Source organism: Electrophorus electricus, chromosome 6 (assembly GCF_013358815.1).
Source record: "Electrophorus electricus isolate fEleEle1 chromosome 6, fEleEle1.pri, whole genome shotgun sequence".
In the NCBI taxonomy this organism is placed as follows: domain Eukaryota; kingdom Metazoa; phylum Chordata; class Actinopteri; order Gymnotiformes; family Gymnotidae; genus Electrophorus; species Electrophorus electricus.
The window spans coordinates 23,300,516-23,322,673 of NC_049540.1; the positions used below are offsets into that span (position 1 = coordinate 23,300,516).

General features: G+C 36.6%; 2 protein-coding genes across 3 annotated transcripts; one reads left to right on the forward strand and one right to left on the reverse strand.

Annotated features, from left to right (window-relative positions):
* Positions 1-1,897: 1,897 nt before the first annotated feature.
* gig2e (grass carp reovirus (GCRV)-induced gene 2e) lies at positions 1,898-16,939 on the forward strand. The gene is made up of 7 exons (XM_035527591.1): positions 1,898-1,952; positions 2,375-2,846; positions 4,776-4,796; positions 8,415-8,830; positions 12,328-12,771; positions 15,778-15,796; positions 16,369-16,939. Exons 2-7 carry the CDS (start codon positions 2,407-2,409, stop codon positions 16,799-16,801), a joined length of 1,773 nt encoding a protein of 590 aa, XP_035383484.1. The 5' UTR covers positions 1,898-1,952; positions 2,375-2,406; the 3' UTR covers positions 16,802-16,939.
* A 2,778-nt stretch (positions 16,940-19,717) lies between these two features.
* LOC113573365 (gig2-like protein DreN) lies at positions 19,718-21,534 on the reverse strand. 2 transcript variants are annotated; one of them, XM_035527590.1, is made up of 2 exons: positions 21,286-21,373; positions 19,718-20,904 (listed from the first exon to the last, which is right to left on the reverse strand). In XM_035527590.1, exon 2 carries the CDS (start codon positions 20,886-20,888, stop codon positions 20,253-20,255), a length of 636 nt encoding a protein of 211 aa, XP_035383483.1. In that variant the 5' UTR covers positions 20,889-20,904; positions 21,286-21,373; the 3' UTR covers positions 19,718-20,252. The 2 variants fall into 2 exon arrangements, with proteins under 2 accessions (XP_035383483.1, XP_026859380.1); XM_027003579.2 differs by lacking the exon at positions 21,286-21,373 and adding an exon at positions 21,455-21,534 and having other exon boundaries at positions 19,719-20,904.
* Positions 21,535-22,158: the final 624 nt, after the last annotated feature.

The following is a 22,158-nucleotide window of genomic DNA, read 5'->3' on the forward strand; positions in this document are numbered from 1 at the left end:
GTTTGTGTGAAGGTTGAAGCTACGATACACGCAGCTGGCCACCAGAGGACCCCATCCCCAGAATTCAGACTGTTTTTCTCCACATTCATTGAGCTGAATATAGGCTACTTCTCTAGACTACATCTTGTGGGTGGAATATGATTTAGCTCCACCAACCATGCCATGCCTCCAGAGCTACATAGAGCCTGTAGATGAAAACACATATCCAATGTATCGTGGTACCTCCAGAGCTGCTGCTTAACAAATCAAGGCAAATTCACTCCAATTGTACTCAACATGGCCTTGGAACACTTGGATAGTGCAAAGAATTTCTCTGCAGATTTTAATTGCATCCAACCTCACATTTTCTCAGATAAATTAGCCAGCATCAATAATATTGATCCTGGATAAATATGTTGGCTGGTTAACTTTTTAACTGATCTCAAGAGGTGAGAGATAATGGTATCTCATCTAACAGTTCCCCTGAGTGATGTGTCCTCCCACCACTTTTATTTGTCCTATAGAATACAAGTGTCAGTGCCGGTATGAGAACACACATGATGATTTCGTCATCGTGTTCCTGCTCAGTGACGAGGAAATTTGTCACGGAACGCATCCCTTGCCATTGGTCACGTGGTATGGCCCGCCGCATGCAGTGGAACTCACTTTGTATTGTTTGTAACCACACCCCCATGATAGCGCACACCTGCACCTGCTTTAATGCTGTGTCTGTGCATATTTAAACCCCTGTTGGGGTGTGCCTTGGTATTGGTCATTGTTTGTCTTGTTAGTCATACGTATATTCTTGTTAACCGTATATGTTCGTGTTGCCGTTGTTAGTGTTCATGTCAGTGTTACGTGTAATCATTTTAACCGTTTATGTTATTTGTGAGTGCCATCATTGTATGCATTATGTGTCAATAAACGTGGATCCTCTCCATGTCACCTGATAGGACCGTCCATCCAGATAGGACTGAAACCATCTCCAAGCAGAGCCAGTCACACCAAGCCTGGAAAGAACAGAGAGAGGAATGTTGTGGTTCAGTGTCAAAGGCTGCTGAAAGGTCTAGAAGAATAAAAACAGATGACTGTTTGGCAGCTTTAGCGGCATGAAGTTTCTCAGTCACCGCTACAAGGGCTGTTTCTGTAGAATGTGCCGGTTTGTAGCCAGACTGAATGGGATCATGCAGCTGGTTCTGGGTGAGAAAAAGAGACAATTGATTATAAACTGCTCGCTCAAGGGCTTTTGAGAGGAAAGAGAGAAGTGATACTGGTCTGTAGTTGGTAATACTGGAGCTGTCAAGTGTGGCCTTCTTGAGGATTGGTACCACCCTGGCGGTTTGAATGCAGTAGGCACGTATCCAGAAGATAAGTTGTTGATAATGACAGAGATAAAGGGAAGCAGACACAAACCTGAATGATCCCTCTCAGGTTTACAGAGAAAGAGCCATAATAAATGGTGCTGGCAGTTTTTGCTGACCCTAGTCAGTGAAGTTGTTTTCATGTGGTTGGAGATACATAAATAGTTTCATGAACTATGACTGTACACAAAGTCCCAAATTCAGAAGAACTCAAGTGTAAATGATAATGCTAGTTGACATGTATTCAAGGATTGTTAACATTTTGCAAGGATCTCTAAGACTCAAATGTTCAAAATACTGCATTAAGCATATTATAAATATAAAATTATTATACAGCTTATTATAAATATAAGCATAATATAAAAAAATATTATACAGCTATTTTTAGTAAGTAAAAAATGAAGCTACATTTTATCATCCATGTGATACATGCAGCAGCTTTAAAATAAAAAAGTTTTTTTGTATCCTGCTGTGCAAGAAACGAAACACATCTGCTTTGCGAGAAATGAAACAAAACAAAATTGTCAGGAAGGAAATAATAGACACGCCTATATTTCCTTTTTAAAACCTGTTCTCACAGTTAGCTCAGTCAAATGAAATCTCATTACGAAGGTGAGCAAAGTGAACTTTGTATCTTTTCATATATGAAACATTTGTGTCTGCTATATCGTATAACATGTATAACATGACTATTTTATGGTAAAGTAACTACATGGCAATTACTTCACTTTTTCAATAACTGCAATGTAAGAGTAATATTCTTGATAACTTTAGGACAATCATTACCTGCACATACATGTGGTCTGGTTTAAAAATCACTTATAACATTGTTCTTACTATCTGCATTGTAAAAGACTGTATTTATTGTTTCAGAAAAAACTCCAGGTCCGTTGCTAGGTCTACATTTTTAGGTCTAAAGAAACCGGAAAAAAAAATCTCTGTAAATGGACAAGACCACTGCATAATTTCTTAAAAAATGATTAAACAACTAAATAATTCACTGTATATTTATTGTGGCTATTTTTCTCCACCTGGAGTGAACTGTATATAGGGTACATCTCTAGACATGTGGGCAGAAGACGATTTGGCTCCACCAACTGCGCCATGCCTCCAGAGCTACACAGAGCCTGCAGATGGAAAAATATATCTTATGTATCACGGTACCTCCAGAGCTGCTGCTCAACAAATCATGGCATCTGGCTTTAGACAATCTAAAGATGGCATGCTCGGACGTGGTGTCTATCTTAGTCGGGATCTTAATAAGGCCAGCAGATACCCACTAAATCTAGCAGAGCAGGAAAGAGTTGTTCTGAAAGTGAAAGTTAATGTTGGAAGAGTGAAGAAAATTGACCATCAAGGTCACCCACTGCAGAAGACCTGGCACGACCATGGGTATGACACTGCCTGGTGTCCACCAATGTGTGGCATGGTTCCGAGTGGTCTTGAAGAAGACTGCATTTGGGATCCAAACCGTATCCAGGTTATTAATGTAATTTATCCCAGAATATAGGTGCTATTGGTGCCTAACCAGAGTACTAGTAAAAGTGCTACCTATACCTATAAAAAAAACTATGACTATAAATTGTAACTATAAATTTCTCAAAAAGGCAACAGCAAACACCAGAGTTGGAAAATGACTGTAAATCAATAAAAGAAGTGTTTTCCTTGTTTTCCTTGTCTGTTTTCTGTCAATGAATATTATATTAATTCTAATAGTAATATACTAATATTACTACTACTACTACTACTACTACTACTACTAATAATAATAATAAATATCACATTGCCCTTTGTAAGTATAAAATGCAGTGAAAATTGCTTCATAAAAATACAACTATTAAATAAAATATTACAGAAGGAAAAAAATCATATCTAATCACATTTAGTGAGTTTCATAAATCACCTTGTTACTAAGTGAAAGAAATGACTGACTTGAGATTGCGGGATTCATCATTTATAGCAGTGATACGAGATGTAAAAGATAACTTGTTCAACTTATTTAACTTGTTACTAGTTGAAAATGCATTTATCAATGTTGTGGAAATTTACTTTGCATCGCTTTACTTTGCTTTGTGTTTCTATAGTCACAGCATAACAGTCCGTAGATAGGCGTGAGAGCCAAGGACATCAGCGGCTCACATGCTGTTCTACCCACAGAGATAGAAGAAGACTGTCCTAACCATAGAGATAGAAGACGCCACCTGCGCTCAGGCTAACCAAAACATAAGTTCAGATACCTTGTAGGAGCTGTTTTTTCTTTTTTCTTTCTTTTCTTCTCTGTGTATAAGGGGAGGGGGACTTGTACTGTGGGTCAGTTCTCTTTCTCTGTTATACAGGGGACAGAACTCAATAAACGTTTTACTACTCAATGCATAAGGCTGTCTTTGATGTGCTCTCATTTTTCCACTATATCATTGGCTTACATCATTGTTATTAAAGTATTCTAAGTACTTGCGTACTTCTACCTAGGTGCCTCTCCAAATTCTGTGCAAACATCACTGTGAACATGACATGATGTCACTTAAATGATGCATTAGTGTGTTTAGTGGCTTTGTGTCCCGACTGGCCCCTCCTAATGTCTTGTCTCCATGTTTACCCAGTCTTGTGTCTTTGTTTTCTTCCTGATTTCTTTTTCCATGTGCTTCCTTGATTTGGTTCCATTCCTTAGTTTAATTTTCTCTACCCCTCATGAGTTTCACCTGTGTCTGTTAGCCCTCATTAGCCCCTGCGTTTGTTCAGTCTTGTTGCTGGTCATTGGATGTACTAAGCCATGGTTGTGCTGCCTGTGCCATCACAGCCATTGTTGTGGTCTCAGTTCATCATTGTTGGTGCAAACCTCTGATTGTGTTGTTATTTGTTGTAGCCCGTTTCCCTATTTTGTTTCTTGTGTTTGCAATATTTCCCAGAACTGTTCGTGTTGTCTCTGTCATGGTTAATCCCTCCCAGCTTCCATGCTCTCCCTGTCTTAGGTATTTTAGTTCCATGCCGTAGTTTCGTTTTCTCCGCTCACACCTGTCCCTCGTTTCTACTTTTTAAGTTCGTGTATTTGAACCCTGTTGTGTTCCCTCTGTTTTGGCTGTTCATTATTTGATTGTGTGCGTTTGAATGTTTATATGAAAGCCCATCAAAGCCTTCGTTTGGTAGTCTGTTTTGTTATCCTATCCTTCGTTCTTCCTGGAGTCTGTTCGTCTGCTTCCCCTCTTTGCCTTCGTGTGCTTGTGGCTTGCCATTTACTAGCCTTCGTTTATCCTAGCCCTTGGTTTATTTTATGTATCCCTGAAATCTCCTTGTCTCTTTGATCCTGGACTACCCTTACGACTACGACTCTAGATTTGCGCTTAATAAAGCTCGCTCTTCTCCGCACTTGCGTCCGCCTCCTTACCGCTCAATGTTGCGTCCTGTAGCATAGGACGTGAGTAGGCGGAGGGAATGCACAGATAACCTGTCTAAAGTCAAGCGGTGGGCGCTCAAACGCAAATGCGAGCTCTCCATTGTCCGTATGCACCTGGAGAACGGCCGAGAACGTTCTGTATCTGTGTGTTCCTCCAGGGTCACCCTACCTGTGGCTGTGGCTATCCTACAAGCCACCCAGTCTGATCCTGTTCCCGGCGTGAGAGACTCCTTCCTGCTTGATCTGGTTGCTGCTCCCAGCGTGAGACGCCGCCCGTCGTGTTCCGGTTCCATACTCTCCCTGTCTTGTGTATTTTAGGACCATGCCGTAGTTTCATTTTCTCCGCTCCTCGTTTCTACAGTGGTTCATGTATTTAAACCCTGTTCCCTGTGTTTTGGTTGTTCATGATTTTGGTTGTGTGCGTTTGTTTGGATATGTAAGAAAGCCCGTCTGTTTCAAAGCCTTCATTTGTTAACCTATTTTATCCTAGCCTTCGTTCTTCCTAGAGTCTATTATAACCTGCCTTCATGTGCTTTTGATTTTTCGTTACTCCGCACTTCACTTGTGTCCGCCTACTTGTAGGCTTTGGTCATTCTGTAATGGTAAGCGGCAAGTCATTTTCCTCATTTTTTGGCTTTGTTCTTTAGCGTCACCCTCTTGCTCGGGTAGCGTGTGTAAATATTGCTTTGTTTGGGAGTGTGGTGTTGGATACTGGTGGTATGGAGTGACTGCCATTGATGTTGAGTGTGGGTTTGGCCTCTGTCAGGTAGTTAGGAAAGTCTATGTTAGGATTATCCTCGTTAATGCCTCACACCCTAGATGGGGTCATAACATGGCTTCTACCACTGCTATGCTGATGTCACCAAACTAATCCTTTTTTTTTTTGGTCCCCTCCCAATCTTGACACTCTGCTGTCTACACCTATCTAAGCATGCTTGACTGACATTGCCTCATGGGTGACAACCTACCACACAACCAAACTTCTGTTTGTCCCAGGAACTCCCAGTCCTCACCATGACCTCATTGTTTCTTTTCAGAACTCTATCACTATCAGAAGCTGATTGTAGCCTTGGCATTACTTTAGCAACCAGTTATTGTTTTTGAGGTGTTTCAAGCCTGACACTGTCATGCTGATTTCTTCTTTGTAACATGAGTCAGGCCTTCTCACACGAAGCGACCCAGGTGCTTGTATAGTCTCTGGTCATATCAAAGCTGAACTACTGCAACTTACTAGTCTTCAGCTATGGCCCCCTATAACTGATTGAGAACATTAACAGCATGACTAGTCTTCAACCTTCAACAGTTCACTAGGTGCCTGCATCAGATGTAAAATCTGCATGCTCCCGTAAATGGACCAACCACTCCCTTCATGATGACAATGGTCAAAGCCTGACCGATACGTCAAAACTCTATGGCTCAGCTTGAAACACCGTGCTCCAAGTCTCATGGAAGATCAGCATTAAGACTATTTTCTGTCCTGGTGCACAGAGGATAGAATGAACTTCCACTGCCGGCCATGCCAGCATAGACGCTTGCTGTCTTCAAACTCAGACCGAATGGAAGTTATAATTAGTATATAATTGCTAATTAGTTTTATTAGTTGCTTATTGTACATTGATCAAATTTGATCTTTGTACATGGCATGTATAAAGTGATATTGGATGCAATGGACAGTATGTGAGCATCAAACCTTGTTACAACTTATTCAACTTGTTTAACTTGTTACTAGTGTAAAACGCTTTTGTTTTTATTTACATCTTTGTTAGTAAAGTACTCCAAATACTCTTCCTAGGTTGAACTCCAAAGTCTTTGACTTTTAAAGTAATAACATGATGCCATCTCACTGAAGCATTACTGGATTTAGTGGCTGTGGTGTTGGATCTACTACAAATTAACTAACATGGGTAACTTTTAGAAATTAACTAACATAGGTAACTTCATGATATATAATTATAATGATCTAAGCATCAGTTAGCATGAGTACAAATGTCAAGGCTACCTACCAAATTATTTAAAATGCTTTTACATTTTCAAAGCATGCCTTAGACTTTGTTGCCCTCACCCATTGTTAAAGGTAAAGGTCTGAAAAGATTTAATGTGTAATTAAAATTAACCTTATTAACTCTGGCTGAGAAGAAAATGTATGTGCAAAAATAGTGTTAGGCTATTCAAGTAGGCTTATAAGATAAGACTAGACTAAATTTTATGTCCCTCATAATAGTCTCATATTACCGCACCATGATCACCGAGATAAGGCATTCAGTTGTACCTACTGTTCAAAGAGCGTAAAGACACACCCTCTAGACATTTCCTTAGCATACTCATTCTCAATAATTATGTATGTTTAAATGCATTCAACAATATTTAATTCATATTTTGATACAATTAATGTTTTTGGAAGCGCTTTCCCTGTGAATGATTCATACTATCATGGGTCATCTTAAATATCAAACTGTTTAGGAGACTGGTTTGTGACAGTAAATTACAGAATTAAGATACATAAGTAATAATAATAATAATCCCTTTTTCATAATAAGAACATCCTGGAAAGGCATTTCTGTGAATTGACAGGCATCTGTGTGACAGGCATCAATACTCTTCACCTTGCCCACTTGCAGCTGCAGGTTGAGCCGAACTCATTGGGGCCACAGCCCTCAGGGTAGCATTAAATATTTGAAAACTAAAATATTTTGTCATTAGAATAACATAAGTGGCTTCATGATATGTGACCGTGCATGAGGTCACAATTTCACAAGTGTAAAAGGATACGCGTTGCCTCAAGAATTGTTAACATTTTCCAAGCATCTCTGACTAAACGGTTAGAAAATACTGCATTAATTACAATTAAGAAAGGTAATCATTTGTCTAAAATATACATCTGTCTAATTTTTAGTAAGGTAAAGACTAAGCTACATTTTGTCAAACACATGATGTATGCTGAAGCGTTTCAATCAAAAATATAGATCAGCCATATTCAACCTGCTATGTAAAAACGAAACAAAAAGTTCCGGAAAGTATTCAGTGCACACCCTTTATGTATTTCCTTGAAACCCCATTTCAGAGTTAGCTCAGTCAAACTGAAACCCATTGCAAAGGTGAGCAACATGTAATTCCGTTCATTTCGTAGTTGATATCTTAAATATTGCTGTATTTATAAACAATTATGTATATTATGTGGCTTCATAAAAATGATTATAACATGGATCTGAGAAAGGAAATCAGATTATTGGCTGCATTTTATGGTAAAGTACTACATTAGTACATGGTAATTAGATTTTTCCATAATTGCAAAGCAAGAGCAATGTTCTTGATAAATTGTGGACAATCCCTACCTGTAATCTGGTTTTATGAACAGTTAAAGCCATTGTTCTTACCATCTGCACTTAACTGTGAAAGACTGTATTTATTGTGGCAAAAAATATTAACTCTAGATCAGTTGCTAGGGCTGTATTTTTCCTAATAATTTATCCTGGAAATAATATCTCTGTATATGAACAAAACCTCTGCATAGTTTATTAAAATGGTTAAACAACAAAAAACATTAACATTGTATTTATTTATTTTTGCTGCATTTTTCAGACTGTTTTTCTCTACTTGGAGTGATCTGAATATAGGCTACTTCTAGAATTCATCATGTGGGCAGAAGATGATTTGGGTCCAAGAACTGTGCCATGCCTCCAGAGCAGCACAGAGCCTGTAGATGGAAAAATATATCTTATGTATCACGGTACCTCCAGAGTTGCTGCTCAACAAATCATGGCATCTGGCTTTAGACAATCTAAAGATGGCATGCTCGGACGTGGTGTCTATCTTAGTCGGGATCTTAATAAGGCCAGCAGATACCCACTAAATCTAGCAGAGCATGAAAGAGTTGTTGTCAGAGTTAAAGTTAATGTTGGAAGAGTGAAGAAAATTGACCATCAAGGTCACCCACTGCAGAAGACCTGGCGCTCCCATGGGTATGACACTGCCTGGTGTCCACCAAAGTGTGGTATGGTTCGGAGTGGTCTTGAAGAAGACTGTGTCTGGGATCCAGAGTGCATCAAGGTTATTGATATAATTTATCCCAGCTCAGGTGCTGCTGCTGATTATTCTGAGAGCTGGTGTAAAATCATTTAAGAAAGCATATCTTAAATTTTTGATTATCAATAGATTACTTTATAAATTGCTAACTATCAGTGTCAACAAAATTTGTGTTCATCGCTGGAAAACATTTGGATCTGACAATAACTACAAATCATTAAAGCACCGAATGTATTCTTTTCTTCACATGTCTCAGTCCATGGATATTATATTAGTTCTAATGCTAATATTACTAGTAAAAATAAGAATAAATTATATAGCACTTTGCAATTGGTAAATATAAACTGCGGTTCAAAATGCTTCAGAAAAATAAAATTATTAAAATATCACAGGGGTGTGAATACAATGTTTAAAATGAGTTTTGGAGAAAAATAAAACATAGAACAAGGCTAGCTAGCCCAGCAAAATATTATAATCTGTTCATTAAAACGTCATCACTCACTGGATAAAGGGCTGCACCTAATTCCAATAGCTCTTAAATGGAGTCTGTTTCTATCAGCATTCATTTTTAGTTTGATAAACAGATTTGACTTGAGCCATTTCAGTTCTATGGTTAGCTTTTAAAACTGAATGGTACACAACATAAGAACCATGCAGCAAAAGATAGCTGTGAAATTGATTGTGGCCAAACTTTTAGAGTATTTTACTGAAGAATGGAAGTTATAATTAGTATATAATTAGCTAATTAGTTTTATTAGTTGCTTATTGTACATTGATCAAATTTGATCTTTATACATGGCATGATACTAACAAGCTTTACCATATCGAAATCATGAAAACAGAGATAATGAAACTGGTAAGTATGTGTGTGTGTGTGTGTGTGTGTGTGTGTGTGTGTGTGTGTGTGTGTGTGTGTGTGTGTGTGTGTGTATGTCTGTGCATGAGAGTGGGTGTTTGTGTGTGAATAGTAGGAATTGTCATGTTCATAAACTTGACCCTGGAAATTGAAGATAATACTTAAGGTTTATAGACTGCTGAGGTGAAATGACTAAGATGGTTACAATGTGCGCAGTATACAATTGCACTGTGAAGAGTTTCACTCATGACTCTCTGTAGGTGTGGCCTGATCTTTGTATTCTAACAGAAGGTGTTTACCAGAAGTGGTTTTGTTTAGATCATGAAAAAAATCTGTTTGACTCTTCTTGCAATGTGGCCAACAGAGACATACGTTACTTAAAATAGCCTAAACTACTGCAGCAAGTCAAACACATAGCATCATCTTTTGCATGCTAAGTAAAAGAGTGTGAGTGTGCTTTAGTTTTCATCATATAATATTATGCTTGACAATTCCAGTTGTTTCCACAAGAGGTATCCATCCTTTGTGACACTGCCTAGACTACCATTGACACAAAATATTTCCCAGACAGAGACAGAGACATACAAAAGATGATAAACTTGCTGATTATTCAAGGCTTATGATTATTTTTGTTCAAAACATAACAGATTTTGGGACTGCTACCTTGTCCTGCCATCCACCTTCTCACTGTGAAAGTAATGGACTGAGATTGTAGGCTCATCACTGCTATTATTTATAGTGGTGATATTGGATGTAATAGACAGTTTGTGAGTATCAAACTTTGTTACAACTTATTCAACTTGTTTAACTTGTTACTAGTGTAAAACGCTTTTGTTTTTATTTACATCTTTGTTAGTAAAGTACTCCAAATACTCTTCCTAGGTTGAACTCCAAAGTCTTTGACTTTTAAAGTAATAACATGATGCCATCTCACTGAAGCATTAGTGGCTTTAGTGGCTGTGGTGTTAGATCTACTACAAATTAAATAACATAGGTAACTTTTAGAAATTAACTAACATAGGTAACTTCATGATATATAATTATAATGATCTAAGCATCAGTTAGCATGAGTACAAATGTCAAGGCTACCTACCAAATTATTTAAAATGCTTTTACATTTTCAAAGCATGCCTTAGACTTTGTTGCCCTCACCCATTGTTAAAGGTAAAGGTCTGAAAAGATTTAATGTGTAATTAAAATTAACCTTATTAACTCTGGCTGAGAAGAAAATGTATGTGCAAAAATAGTGTTAGGCTATTCAAGTAGGCTTATAAGATAAGACTAGACTAAATTTTATGTCCCTCATAATAGTCTCATATTACCGCACCATGATCACCGAGATAAGGCATTCAGTTGTACCTACTGTTCAAAGAGCGTAAAGACACACCCTCTAGACATTTCCTTAGCATACTCATTCTCAATAATTATGTATGTTTAAATGCATTCAACAATATTTAATTCATATTTTGATACAATTAATGTTTTTGGAAGCGCTTTCCCTGTGAATGATTTATACTATAATGGGGCATCTTAAATATCAAACAGTTTTGGAAACTGGTTTGTGACAGCAAATTACAGAATTAAGATACATAATAATAATAATAATAATAATCCCTTTTTCATAATAAGAACATCCTGGAAAGGCATTTCTGTGAATTGACAGGCATCTGTGTGACAGGCATCAATACTCTTCACCTTGCCCACTTGCAGCTGCAGGTTGAGCCGAACTCATTGGGGCCACAGCCCTCAGGGTAGCATTAAATATTTGAAAACTAAAATATTTTGTCATTAGAATAACATAAGTGGCTTCATGATATGTGACCGTGCATGAGGTCACAATTTCACAAGTGTAAAAGGATACGCGTTGCCTCAAGAATTGTTAACATTTTCCAAGCATCTCTGACTAAACGGTTAGAAAATACTGCATTAATTACAATTAAGAAAGGTAATCATTTGTCTAAAATATACATCTGTCTAATTTTTAGTAAGGTAAAGACTAAGCTACATTTTGTCAAACACATGATGTATGCTGAAGCGTTTCAATCAAAAATATAGATCAGCCATATTCAACCTGCTATGTAAAAACGAAACAAAAAGTTCCGGAAAGTATTCAGTGCACACCCTTTATGTATTTCCTTGAAACCCCATTTCAGAGTTAGCTCAGTCAAACTGAAACCCATTGCAAAGGTGAGCAACATGTAATTCCGTTCATTTCGTAGTTGATATCTTAAATATTGCTGTATTTATAAACAATTATGTATATTATGTGGCTTCATAAAAATGATTATAACATGGATCTGAGAAAGGAAATCAGATTATTGGCTGCATTTTATGGTAAAGTACTACATTAGTACATGGTAATTAGATTTTTCCATAATTGCAAAGCAAGAGCAATGTTCTTGATAAATTGTGGACAATCCCTACCTGTAATCTGGTTTTATGAACAGTTAAAGCCATTGTTCTTACCATCTGCACTTAACTGTGAAAGACTGTATTTATTGTGGCAAAAAATATTAACTCTAGATCAGTTGCTAGGGCTGTATTTTTCCTAATAATTTATCCTGGAAATAATATCTCTGTATATGAACAAAACCTCTGCATAGTTTATTAAAATGGTTAAACAACAAAAAACATTAACATTGTATTTATTTATTTTTGCTGCATTTTTCAGACTGTTTTTCTCTACTTGGAGTGATCTGAATATAGGCTACTTCTAGAATTCATCATGTGGGCAGAAGATGATTTGGGTCCAAGAACTGTGCCATGCCTCCAGAGCAGCACAGAGCCTGTAGATGGAAAAATATATCTTATGTATCACGGTACCTCCAGAGTTGCTGCTCAACAAATCATGGCATCTGGCTTTAGACAATCTAAAGATGGCATGCTCGGACGTGGTGTCTATCTTAGTCGGGATCTTAATAAGGCCAGCAGATACCCACTAAATCTAGCAGAGCATGAAAGAGTTGTTGTCAGAGTTAAAGTTAATGTTGGAAGAGTGAAGAAAATTGACCATCAAGGTCACCCACTGCAGAAGACCTGGCGCTCCCATGGGTATGACACTGCCTGGTGTCCACCAAAGTGTGGTATGGTTCGGAGTGGTCTTGAAGAAGACTGTGTCTGGGATCCAGAGTGCATCAAGGTTATTGATATAATTTATCCCAGCTCAGGTGCTGCTGCTGATTATTCTGAGAGCTGGTGTAAAATCATTTAAGAAAGCATATCTTAAATTTTTGATTATCAATAGATTACTTTATAAATTGCTAACTATCAGTGTCAACAAAATTTGTGTTCATCGCTGGAAAACATTTGGATCTGACAATAACTACAAATCATTAAAGCACCGAATGTATTCTTTTCTTCACATGTCTCAGTCCATGGATATTATATTAGTTCTAATGCTAATATTACTAGTAAAAATAAGAATAAATTATATAGCACTTTGCAATTGGTAAATATAAACTGCGGTTCAAAATGCTTCAGAAAAATAAAATTATTAAAATATCACAGGGGTGTGAATACAATGTTTAAAATGAGTTTTGGAGAAAAATAAAACATAGAACAAGGCTAGCTAGCCCAGCAAAATATTATAATCTGTTCATTAAAACGTCATCACTCACTGGATAAAGGGCTGCACCTAATTCCAATAGCTCTTAAATGGAGTCTGTTTCTATCAGCATTCATTTTTAGTTTGATAAACAGATTTGACTTGAGCCATTTCAGTTCTATGGTTAGCTTTTAAAACTGAATGGTACACAACATAAGAACCATGCAGCAAAAGATAGCTGTGAAATTGATTGTGGCCAAACTTTTAGAGTATTTTACTGAAGAATGGAAGTTATAATTAGTATATAATTGCTAATTAGTTTTATTAGTTGCTTATTGTACATTGATCAAATTTGATCTTTATACATGGCATGATACTAACAAGCTTTACCATATCGAAATCATGAAAACAGAGATAATGAAACTGGTAAGTATGTGTGTGTGTGTGTGTGTGTGTGTGTGTGTGTGTGTGTGTGTGTGTGTGTGTGTGTGTGTGTGTGTGTGTGTGTGTATGTCTGTGCATGAGAGTGGGTGTTTGTGTGTGAATAGTAGGAATTGTCATGTTCATAAACTTGACCCTGGAAATTGAAGATAATACTTAAGGTTTATAGACTGCTGAGGTGAAATGACTAAGATGGTTACAATGTGCGCAGTATACAATTGCACTGTGAAGAGTTTCACTCATGACTCTCTGTAGGTGTGGCCTGATCTTTGTATTCTAACAGAAGGTGTTTACCAGAAGTGGTTTTGTTTAGATCATGAAAAAAATCTGTTTGACTCTTCTTGCAATGTGGCCAACAGAGACATACGTTACTTAAAATAGCCTAAACTACTGCAGCAAGTCAAACACATAGCATCATCTTTTGCATGCTAAGTAAAAGAGTGTGAGTGTGCTTTAGTTTTCATCATATAATATTATGCTTGACAATTCCAGTTGTTTCCACAAGAGGTATCCATCCTTTGTGACACTGCCTAGACTACCATTGACACAAAATATTTCCCAGACAGAGACAGAGACATACAAAAGATGATAAACTTGCTGATTATTCAAGGCTTATGATTATTTTTGTTCAAAACATAACAGATTTTGGGACTGCTACCTTGTCCTGCCATCCACCTTCTCACTGTGAAAGTAATGGACTGAGATTGTAGGCTCATCACTGCTATTATTTATAGTGGTGATATTGGATGTAATAGACAGTTTGTGAGTATCAAACTTTGTTACAACTTATTCAACTTGTTTAACTTGTTACTAGTGTAAAACGCTTTTGTTTTTATTTACATCTTTGTTAGTAAAGTACTCCAAATACTCTTCCTAGGTTGAACTCCAAAGTCTTTGACTTTTAAAGTAATAACATGATGCCATCTCACTGAAGCATTAGTGGCTTTAGTGGCTGTGGTGTTGGATCTACTACAAATTAAATAACATAGGTAACTTTTAGAAATTAACTAACATAGGTAACTTCATGATATATAATTATAATGATCTAAGCATCAGTTAGCATGAGTACAAATGTCAAGGCTACCTACCAAATTATTTAAAATGCTTTTACATTTTCAAAGCATGCCTTAGACTTTGTTGCCCTCACCCATTGTTAAAGGTAAAGGTCTGAAAAGATTTAATGTGTAATTAAAATTAACCTTATTAACTCTGGCTGAGAAGAAAATGTATGTGCAAAAATAGTGTTAGGCTATTCAAGTAGGCTTATAAGATAAGACTAGACTAAATTTTATGTCCCTCATAATAGTCTCATATTACCGCACCATGATCACCGAGATAAGGCATTCAGTTGTACCTACTGTTCAAAGAGCGTAAAGACACACCCTCTAGACATTTCCTTAGCATACTCATTCTCAATAATTATGTATGTTTAAATGCATTCAACAATATTTAATTCATATTTTGATACAATTAATGTTTTTGGAAGCGCTTTCCCTGTGAATGATTTATACTATAATGGGGCATCTTAAATATCAAACAGTTTTGGAAACTGGTTTGTGACAGCAAATTACAGAATTAAGATACATAATAATAATAATAATAATAATCCCTTTTTCATAATAAGAACATCCTGGAAAGGCATTTCTGTGAATTGACAGGCATCTGTGTGACAGGCATCAATACTCTTCACCTTGCCCACTTGCAGCTGCAGGTTGAGCCGAACTCATTGGGGCCACAGCCCTCAGGGTAGCATTAAATATTTGAAAACTAAAATATTTTGTCATTAGAATAACATAAGTGGCTTCATGATATGTGACCGTGCATGAGGTCACAATTTCACAAGTGTAAAAGGATACGCGTTGCCTCAAGAATTGTTAACATTTTCCAAGCATCTCTGACTAAACGGTTAGAAAATACTGCATTAATTACAATTAAGAAAGGTAATCATTTGTCTAAAATATACATCTGTCTAATTTTTAGTAAGGTAAAGACTAAGCTACATTTTGTCAAACACATGATGTATGCTGAAGCGTTTCAATCAAAAATATAGATCAGCCATATTCAACCTGCTATGTAAAAACGAAACAAAAAGTTCCGGAAAGTATTCAGTGCACACCCTTTATGTATTTCCTTGAAACCCCATTTCAGAGTTAGCTCAGTCAAACTGAAACCCATTGCAAAGGTGAGCAACATGTAATTCCGTTCATTTCGTAGTTGATATCTTAAATATTGCTGTATTTATAAACAATTATGTATATTATGTGGCTTCATAAAAATGATTATAACATGGATCTGAGAAAGGAAATCAGATTATTGGCTGCATTTTATGGTAAAGTACTACATTAGTACATGGTAATTAGATTTTTCCATAATTGCAAAGCAAGAGCAATGTTCTTGATAAATTGTGGACAATCCCTACCTGTAATCTGGTTTTATGAACAGTTAAAGCCATTGTTCTTACCATCTGCACTTAACTGTGAAAGACTGTATTTATTGTGGCAAAAAATATTAACTCTAGATCAGTTGCTAGGGCTGTATTTTTCCTAATAATTTATCCTGGAAATAATATCTCTGTATATGAACAAAACCTCTGCATAGTTTATTAAAATGGTTAAACAACAAAAAACATTAACATTGTATTTATTTATTTTTGCTGCATTTTTCAGACTGTTTTTCTCTACTTGGAGTGATCTGAATATAGGCTACTTCTAGAATTCATCATGTGGGCAGAAGATGATTTGGGTCCAAGAACTGTGCCATGCCTCCAGAGCAGCACAGAGCCTGTAGATGGAAAAATATATCTTATGTATCACGGTACCTCCAGAGTTGCTGCTCAACAAATCATGGCATCTGGCTTTAGACAATCTAAAGATGGCATGCTCGGACGTGGTGTCTATCTTAGTCGGGATCTTAATAAGGCCAGCAGATACCCACTAAATCTAGCAGAGCATGAAAGAGTTGTTGTCAGAGTTAAAGTTAATGTTGGAAGAGTGAAGAAAATTGACCATCAAGGTCACCCACTGCAGAAGACCTGGCGCTCCCATGGGTATGACACTGCCTGGTGTCCACCAAAGTGTGGTATGGTTCGGAGTGGTCTTGAAGAAGACTGTGTCTGGGATCCAGAGTGCATCAAGGTTATTGATATAATTTATCCCAGCTCAGGTGCTGCTGCTGATTATTCTGAGAGCTGGTGTAAAATCATTTAAGAAAGCATATCTTAAATTTTTGATTATCAATAGATTACTTTATAAATTGCTAACTATCAGTGTCAACAAAATTTGTGTTCATCGCTGGAAAACATTTGGATCTGACAATAACTACAAATCATTAAAGCACCGAATGTATTCTTTTCTTCACATGTCTCAGTCCATGGATATTATATTAGTTCTAATGCTAATATTACTAGTAAAAATAAGAATAAATTATATAGCACTTTGCAATTGGTAAATATAAACTGCGGTTCAAAATGCTTCAGAAAAATAAAATTATTAAAATATCACAGGGGTGTGAATACAATGTTTAAAATGAGTTTTGGAGAAAAATAAAACATAGAACAAGGCTAGCTAGCCCAGCAAAATATTATAATCTGTTCATTAAAACGTCATCACTCACTGGATAAAGGGCTGCACCTAATTCCAATAGCTCTTAAATGGAGTCTGTTTCTATCAGCATTCATTTTTAGTTTGATAAACAGATTTGACTTGAGCCATTTCAGTTCTATGGTTAGCTTTTAAAACTGAATGGTACACAACATAAGAACCATGCAGCAAAAGATAGCTGTGAAATTGATTGTGGCCAAACTTTTAGAGTATTTTACTGAAGAATGGAAGTTATAATTAGTATATAATAGCTAATTAGTTTTATTAGTTGCTTATTGTACATTGATCAAATTTGATCTTTATACATGGCATGATACTAACAAGCTTTACCATATCGAAATCATGAAAACAGAGATAATGAAACTGGTAAGTATGTGTGTGTGTGTGTGTGTGTGTGTGTGTGTGTGTGTGTGTGTGTGTGTGTGTGTGTGTGTGTGTGTGTGTGTATGTCTGTGCATGAGAGTGGGTGTTTGTGTGTGAATAGTAGGAATTGTCATGTTCATAAACTTGACCCTGGAAATTGAAGATAATACTTAAGGTTTATAGACTGCTGAGGTGAAATGACTAAGATGGTTACAATGTGCGCAGTATACAATTGCACTGTGAAGAGTTTCACTCATGACTCTCTGTAGGTGTGGCCTGATCTTTGTATTCTAACAGAAGGTGTTTACCAGAAGTGGTTTTGTTTAGATCATGAAAAAAATCTGTTTGACTCTTCTTGCAATGTGGCCAACAGAGACATACGTTACTTAAAATAGCCTAAACTACTGCAGCAAGTCAAACACATAGCATCATCTTTTGCATGCTAAGTAAAAGAGTGTGAGTGTGCTTTAGTTTTCATCATATAATATTATGCTTGACAATTCCAGTTGTTTCCACAAGAGGTATCCATCCTTTGTGACACTGCCTAGACTACCATTGACACAAAATATTTCCCAGACAGAGACAGAGACATACAAAAGATGATAAACTTGCTGATTATTCAAGGCTTATGATTATTTTTGTTCAAAACATAACAGATTTTGGGACTGCTACCTTGTCCTGCCATCCACCTTCTCACTGTGAAAGTAATGGACTGAGATTGTAGGCTCATCACTGCTATTATTTATAGTGGTGATATTGGATGTAATAGACAGTTTGTGAGTATCAAACTTTGTTACAACTTATTCAACTTGTTTAACTTGTTACTAGTGTAAAACGCTTTTGTTTTTATTTACATCTTTGTTAGTAAAGTACTCCAAATACTCTTCCTAGGTTGAACTCCAAAGTCTTTGACTTTTAAAGTAATAACATGATGCCATCTCACTGAAGCATTAGTGGCTTTAGTGGCTGTGGTGTTAGATCTACTACAAATTAAATAACATAGGTAACTTTTAGAAATTAACTAACATAGGTAACTTCATGATATATAATTATAATGATCTAAGCATCAGTTAGCATGAGTACAAATGTCAAGGCTACCTACCAAATTATTTAAAATGCTTTTACATTTTCAAAGCATGCCTTAGACTTTGTTGCCCTCACCCATTGTTAAAGGTAAAGGTCTGAAAAGATTTAATGTGTAATTAAAATTAACCTTATTAACTCTGGCTGAGAAGAAAATGTATGTGCAAAAATAGTGTTAGGCTATTCAAGTAGGCTTATAAGATAAGACTAGACTAAATTTTATGTCCCTCATAATAGTTTCATATTACCGCACCATGATCACCGAGATAAGGCATTCAGTTGTACCTACTGTTCAAAGAGCGTAAAGACACACCCTCTAGACATTTCCTTAGCATACTCATTCTCAATAATTATGTATGTTTAAATGCATTCAACAATATTTAATTCATATTTTGATACAATTAATGTTTTTGGAAGCGCTTTCCCTGTGAATGATTTATACTATAATGGGGCATCTTAAATATCAAACAGTTTTGGAAACTGGTTTGTGACAGCAAATTACAGAATTAAGATACATAATAATAATAATAATAATAATAATAATCCCTTTTTCATAATAAGAACATCCTGGGAAGACATTTCTGTAAATTGACAGGCATCTGTGTACCTTAAAAAAATAAATAACACCAAACTCTATCATACCCATATCTCACTATTTAGTGATTGTTTCCACAATTATCTCAATATACTAGATTTTTTTGGATCCACCATGGAAAAAATATCTCTGTAAATGGAAAAGCATAGGTTCTTAAAAATGGTTAAAAAACAAAAACATTCACAATGTATTTATTTAATGTTGCTGAATTTTTCAGACTGTTTTTCTAAACTTGGAGTGATCGAATATAGGCTACTTTGAGAATTCATGATGTGGGCAGAAGATGATTTAGCTCCATCAATCATGCTATGCCTACAGTGCTATACAGAGCCTGTAGATGGAAACACAATGAATCATGCTACATCCAGAAATTGTTGATTATAAATGTCTAGAAAATTTGTATTCATTACTGGAAAACAAAGTCTGACAATGACTACAAATCAATAAAAACACTGAATGTATTGTTTATTTTACTGGTCTTTTCTTTTTACCAATGAACTAGATATACATGCTTATCACAAGTTATGATTATCATTGTTCTATTAGTATTCCTTTAAGCATCTGCACAATAAATAGCTGTATATGTTTTTATTCATATATGTAGTTTTTTATGTCACATGCAAATGATTCTATAACCAAGTGCTTACCCCTAGTGTAAAAATGCTCATCAGTAAATGATGGAACCATGATTTTTATTTTATATTATTTTAATAGACAGAACCATTTTTAGTTTTATTACTCCTTTTTATAAAGATGTTTTTTTCTTCCAGAGCCACAAACACACCAGTTCAATTTTAACCATTTCCTTTGCTTGAAGAAGTTTACATTTACAACATTTTAGCTGATGCTTTTTTATTAAAAAATGTTTTATTACTGATTACAACTTATAGCAACTGAGGGTTTTTTAAGGGCCTTGCTCAGGAACCCAAAAGCAGCAACAGGTCTTGAAGTGACAACCTTCTGATTATTAGTCAAGTACCTTAATCACTGAGCTATCACTGCCCAGTTGGTCAGTACTCAGGTTTTCGGGCATACATGCTTTGCCATGAAAGGACATATGACTGATCGACAGCTCCAGCATGTCTCCAGAGTGTGTTTGTCCTGTGTGTGCATCCCACAGCCTTTACACAGACCACCCCCTGGCCCAGCCTGCCCGTATCTTGCTCCATTTTCCTGCTGCTTTATAAGACTCTCCAAAGAAGTCTTTACACCAGGGTCCATGCAGTGTGCTATGCCCACCACAATGAGCCGTTTTGGATCCCAAACGCAGTCTTCCTCATAGCCAAACATGCTGCTGGGTAGCCAGGCTGTGTTGTATCCATGCTGATGCCAAGTGGTCATCAGGTGCATACACTGGGCATCAATCCTCTTCACCTTTCCCACTCGCACACGCAGCTTGAACACAACTCTGTCATTGGGGCCACAGCCCCCAGGGTAGCCCATGGCTTTGTTAATGTCACGGCTGCAGTAGACTCCAGCTCCCAGAGTTCCTCCAGCAGAGGGCCTGAATCCTGATGATATGATAGCCGAGGCATTGTTCTTGTGGGTCCCATGATACATAGTATAGCCGTGGCTCTTTTTTGGTGCCTGGCCTGGTTGCAGGTGCTTTGAATTTTCACAGCAAGCCTCCCACCCACTGAACTTAATTGGCATCTTTGCACTTTTCTTGCTGTAAAAAAAAACAAACAAAAAAAACCAAGTCGAATAAATCTGATGTAATGCTTTAATAACATATGATTTAATGTTAATGTTTGTTAGTGATTTGATGATTTTAGAAACTATCACATCCCTCCCCGAGGACTTTTTACATTTTTAGGCAAATAATTGCATTTTAACGCAGTAGCATGTATATGTATAACCAGTGCTTTACTGCCACCTACAGTTTCCAATCAAAAATAATGAAGCGAAAGTACGTTTAAAACAACGAAAATTCTGGCCGAACTCTTTCTGCTTGCTTGTGCATAAACCGTTTCTCGTTTCTTCCGTTTCCGATTCACTGCATCAAACAATCAAACCATTGAAATGAACCCTGCACGTATAGTGTACACACCTCTACATGAAGAAAACCCGCTCACAGACGATAGTGTGAGCAGTATAGCGAGTCTGAGATTTGGAAAGTCGTTTAGTGTAGGCTTAAGCTATGAGCATATATTTACTCGTAAGATGAAAAGATTCATATTTTTGTCAGTTTATGACGTGATATAGCAAGAAAAAAGTACCTCAGGTTCCTTAGTTTTGTTGTCCGCTTGTTTAAGCAGTTTCACTTTCGGTTCGTCAGCTCATGAGTTGCGGGCGTGGCCTGACCTTTGTATTTTTACTAATATTTCTCATAGAGGTGCTCACTTTCAATTCTCACTAAAATTATTTTCTTGGAAATAAGCTAATAGTAATGAAATCCCGTTCATGTGCTACCATCTAATTAATTCAGGCAGAAATCAAACCAGCTCTCTTTATCTACACACTTTCCTGACTTTATTTAAAACTAAAAGCAGTGGGCCCTCTGAAAAAGCAGCAAAAGCAGGGCAGTACAAAAAGGAATTCAGTGTAGTCTGATTAAAAAGTAATAAAGTGTAGTCTGATTCTAAGTTACAGTGTATGTTAGCATTATATTTCCATAAGATTGTTGTTACAATGTTTCTACTTAGGGATAGACTGAACAGTGAATTATTACTGGAATACCGTACTCCATGTCCCACTGGATATTTTACATTTCACATTACAGATGTTATTGGACTTCAGTCATGGTTTATTTAAAATCCAGTGAAACTGTCATTTTGACTGTTTCTGTATAATTTATTTCACTGAAAGCAAAGAGGCAGCATTTTATGCAGTATTGTAAAGGCCTGGCCATAACAGCACTGACACCTTGCTTTAATTTTCTAGGAAAGTCATAAAAAGTGACTACAAACAGTATAAGGTGCTG

Excerpts from the sequence above, each read along its gene's own strand:
- LOC113573365 (XM_035527590.1), bottom strand. The coding sequence starts at position 20,888 with ATGCCAATTAAGTTCAGTGGGTGGGAGGCTTGCTGTGAAAATTCAAAG.
- gig2e (XM_035527591.1), top strand. The coding sequence starts at position 2,407 with ATGTGGGCAGAAGACGATTTGGCTCCACCAACTGCGCCATGCCTCCAG. Across the intron at positions 2,847-4,775 it reads AATGTAATTTATCCCAGAAT|AGATAACCTGTCTAAAGTCA; the intron begins ATAGGTGCTATT and ends GAGGGAATGCAC. Across the intron at positions 4,797-8,414 it reads GATAACCTGTCTAAAGTCAA|CAGCACAGAGCCTGTAGATG; the intron begins GCGGTGGGCGCT and ends ATGCCTCCAGAG.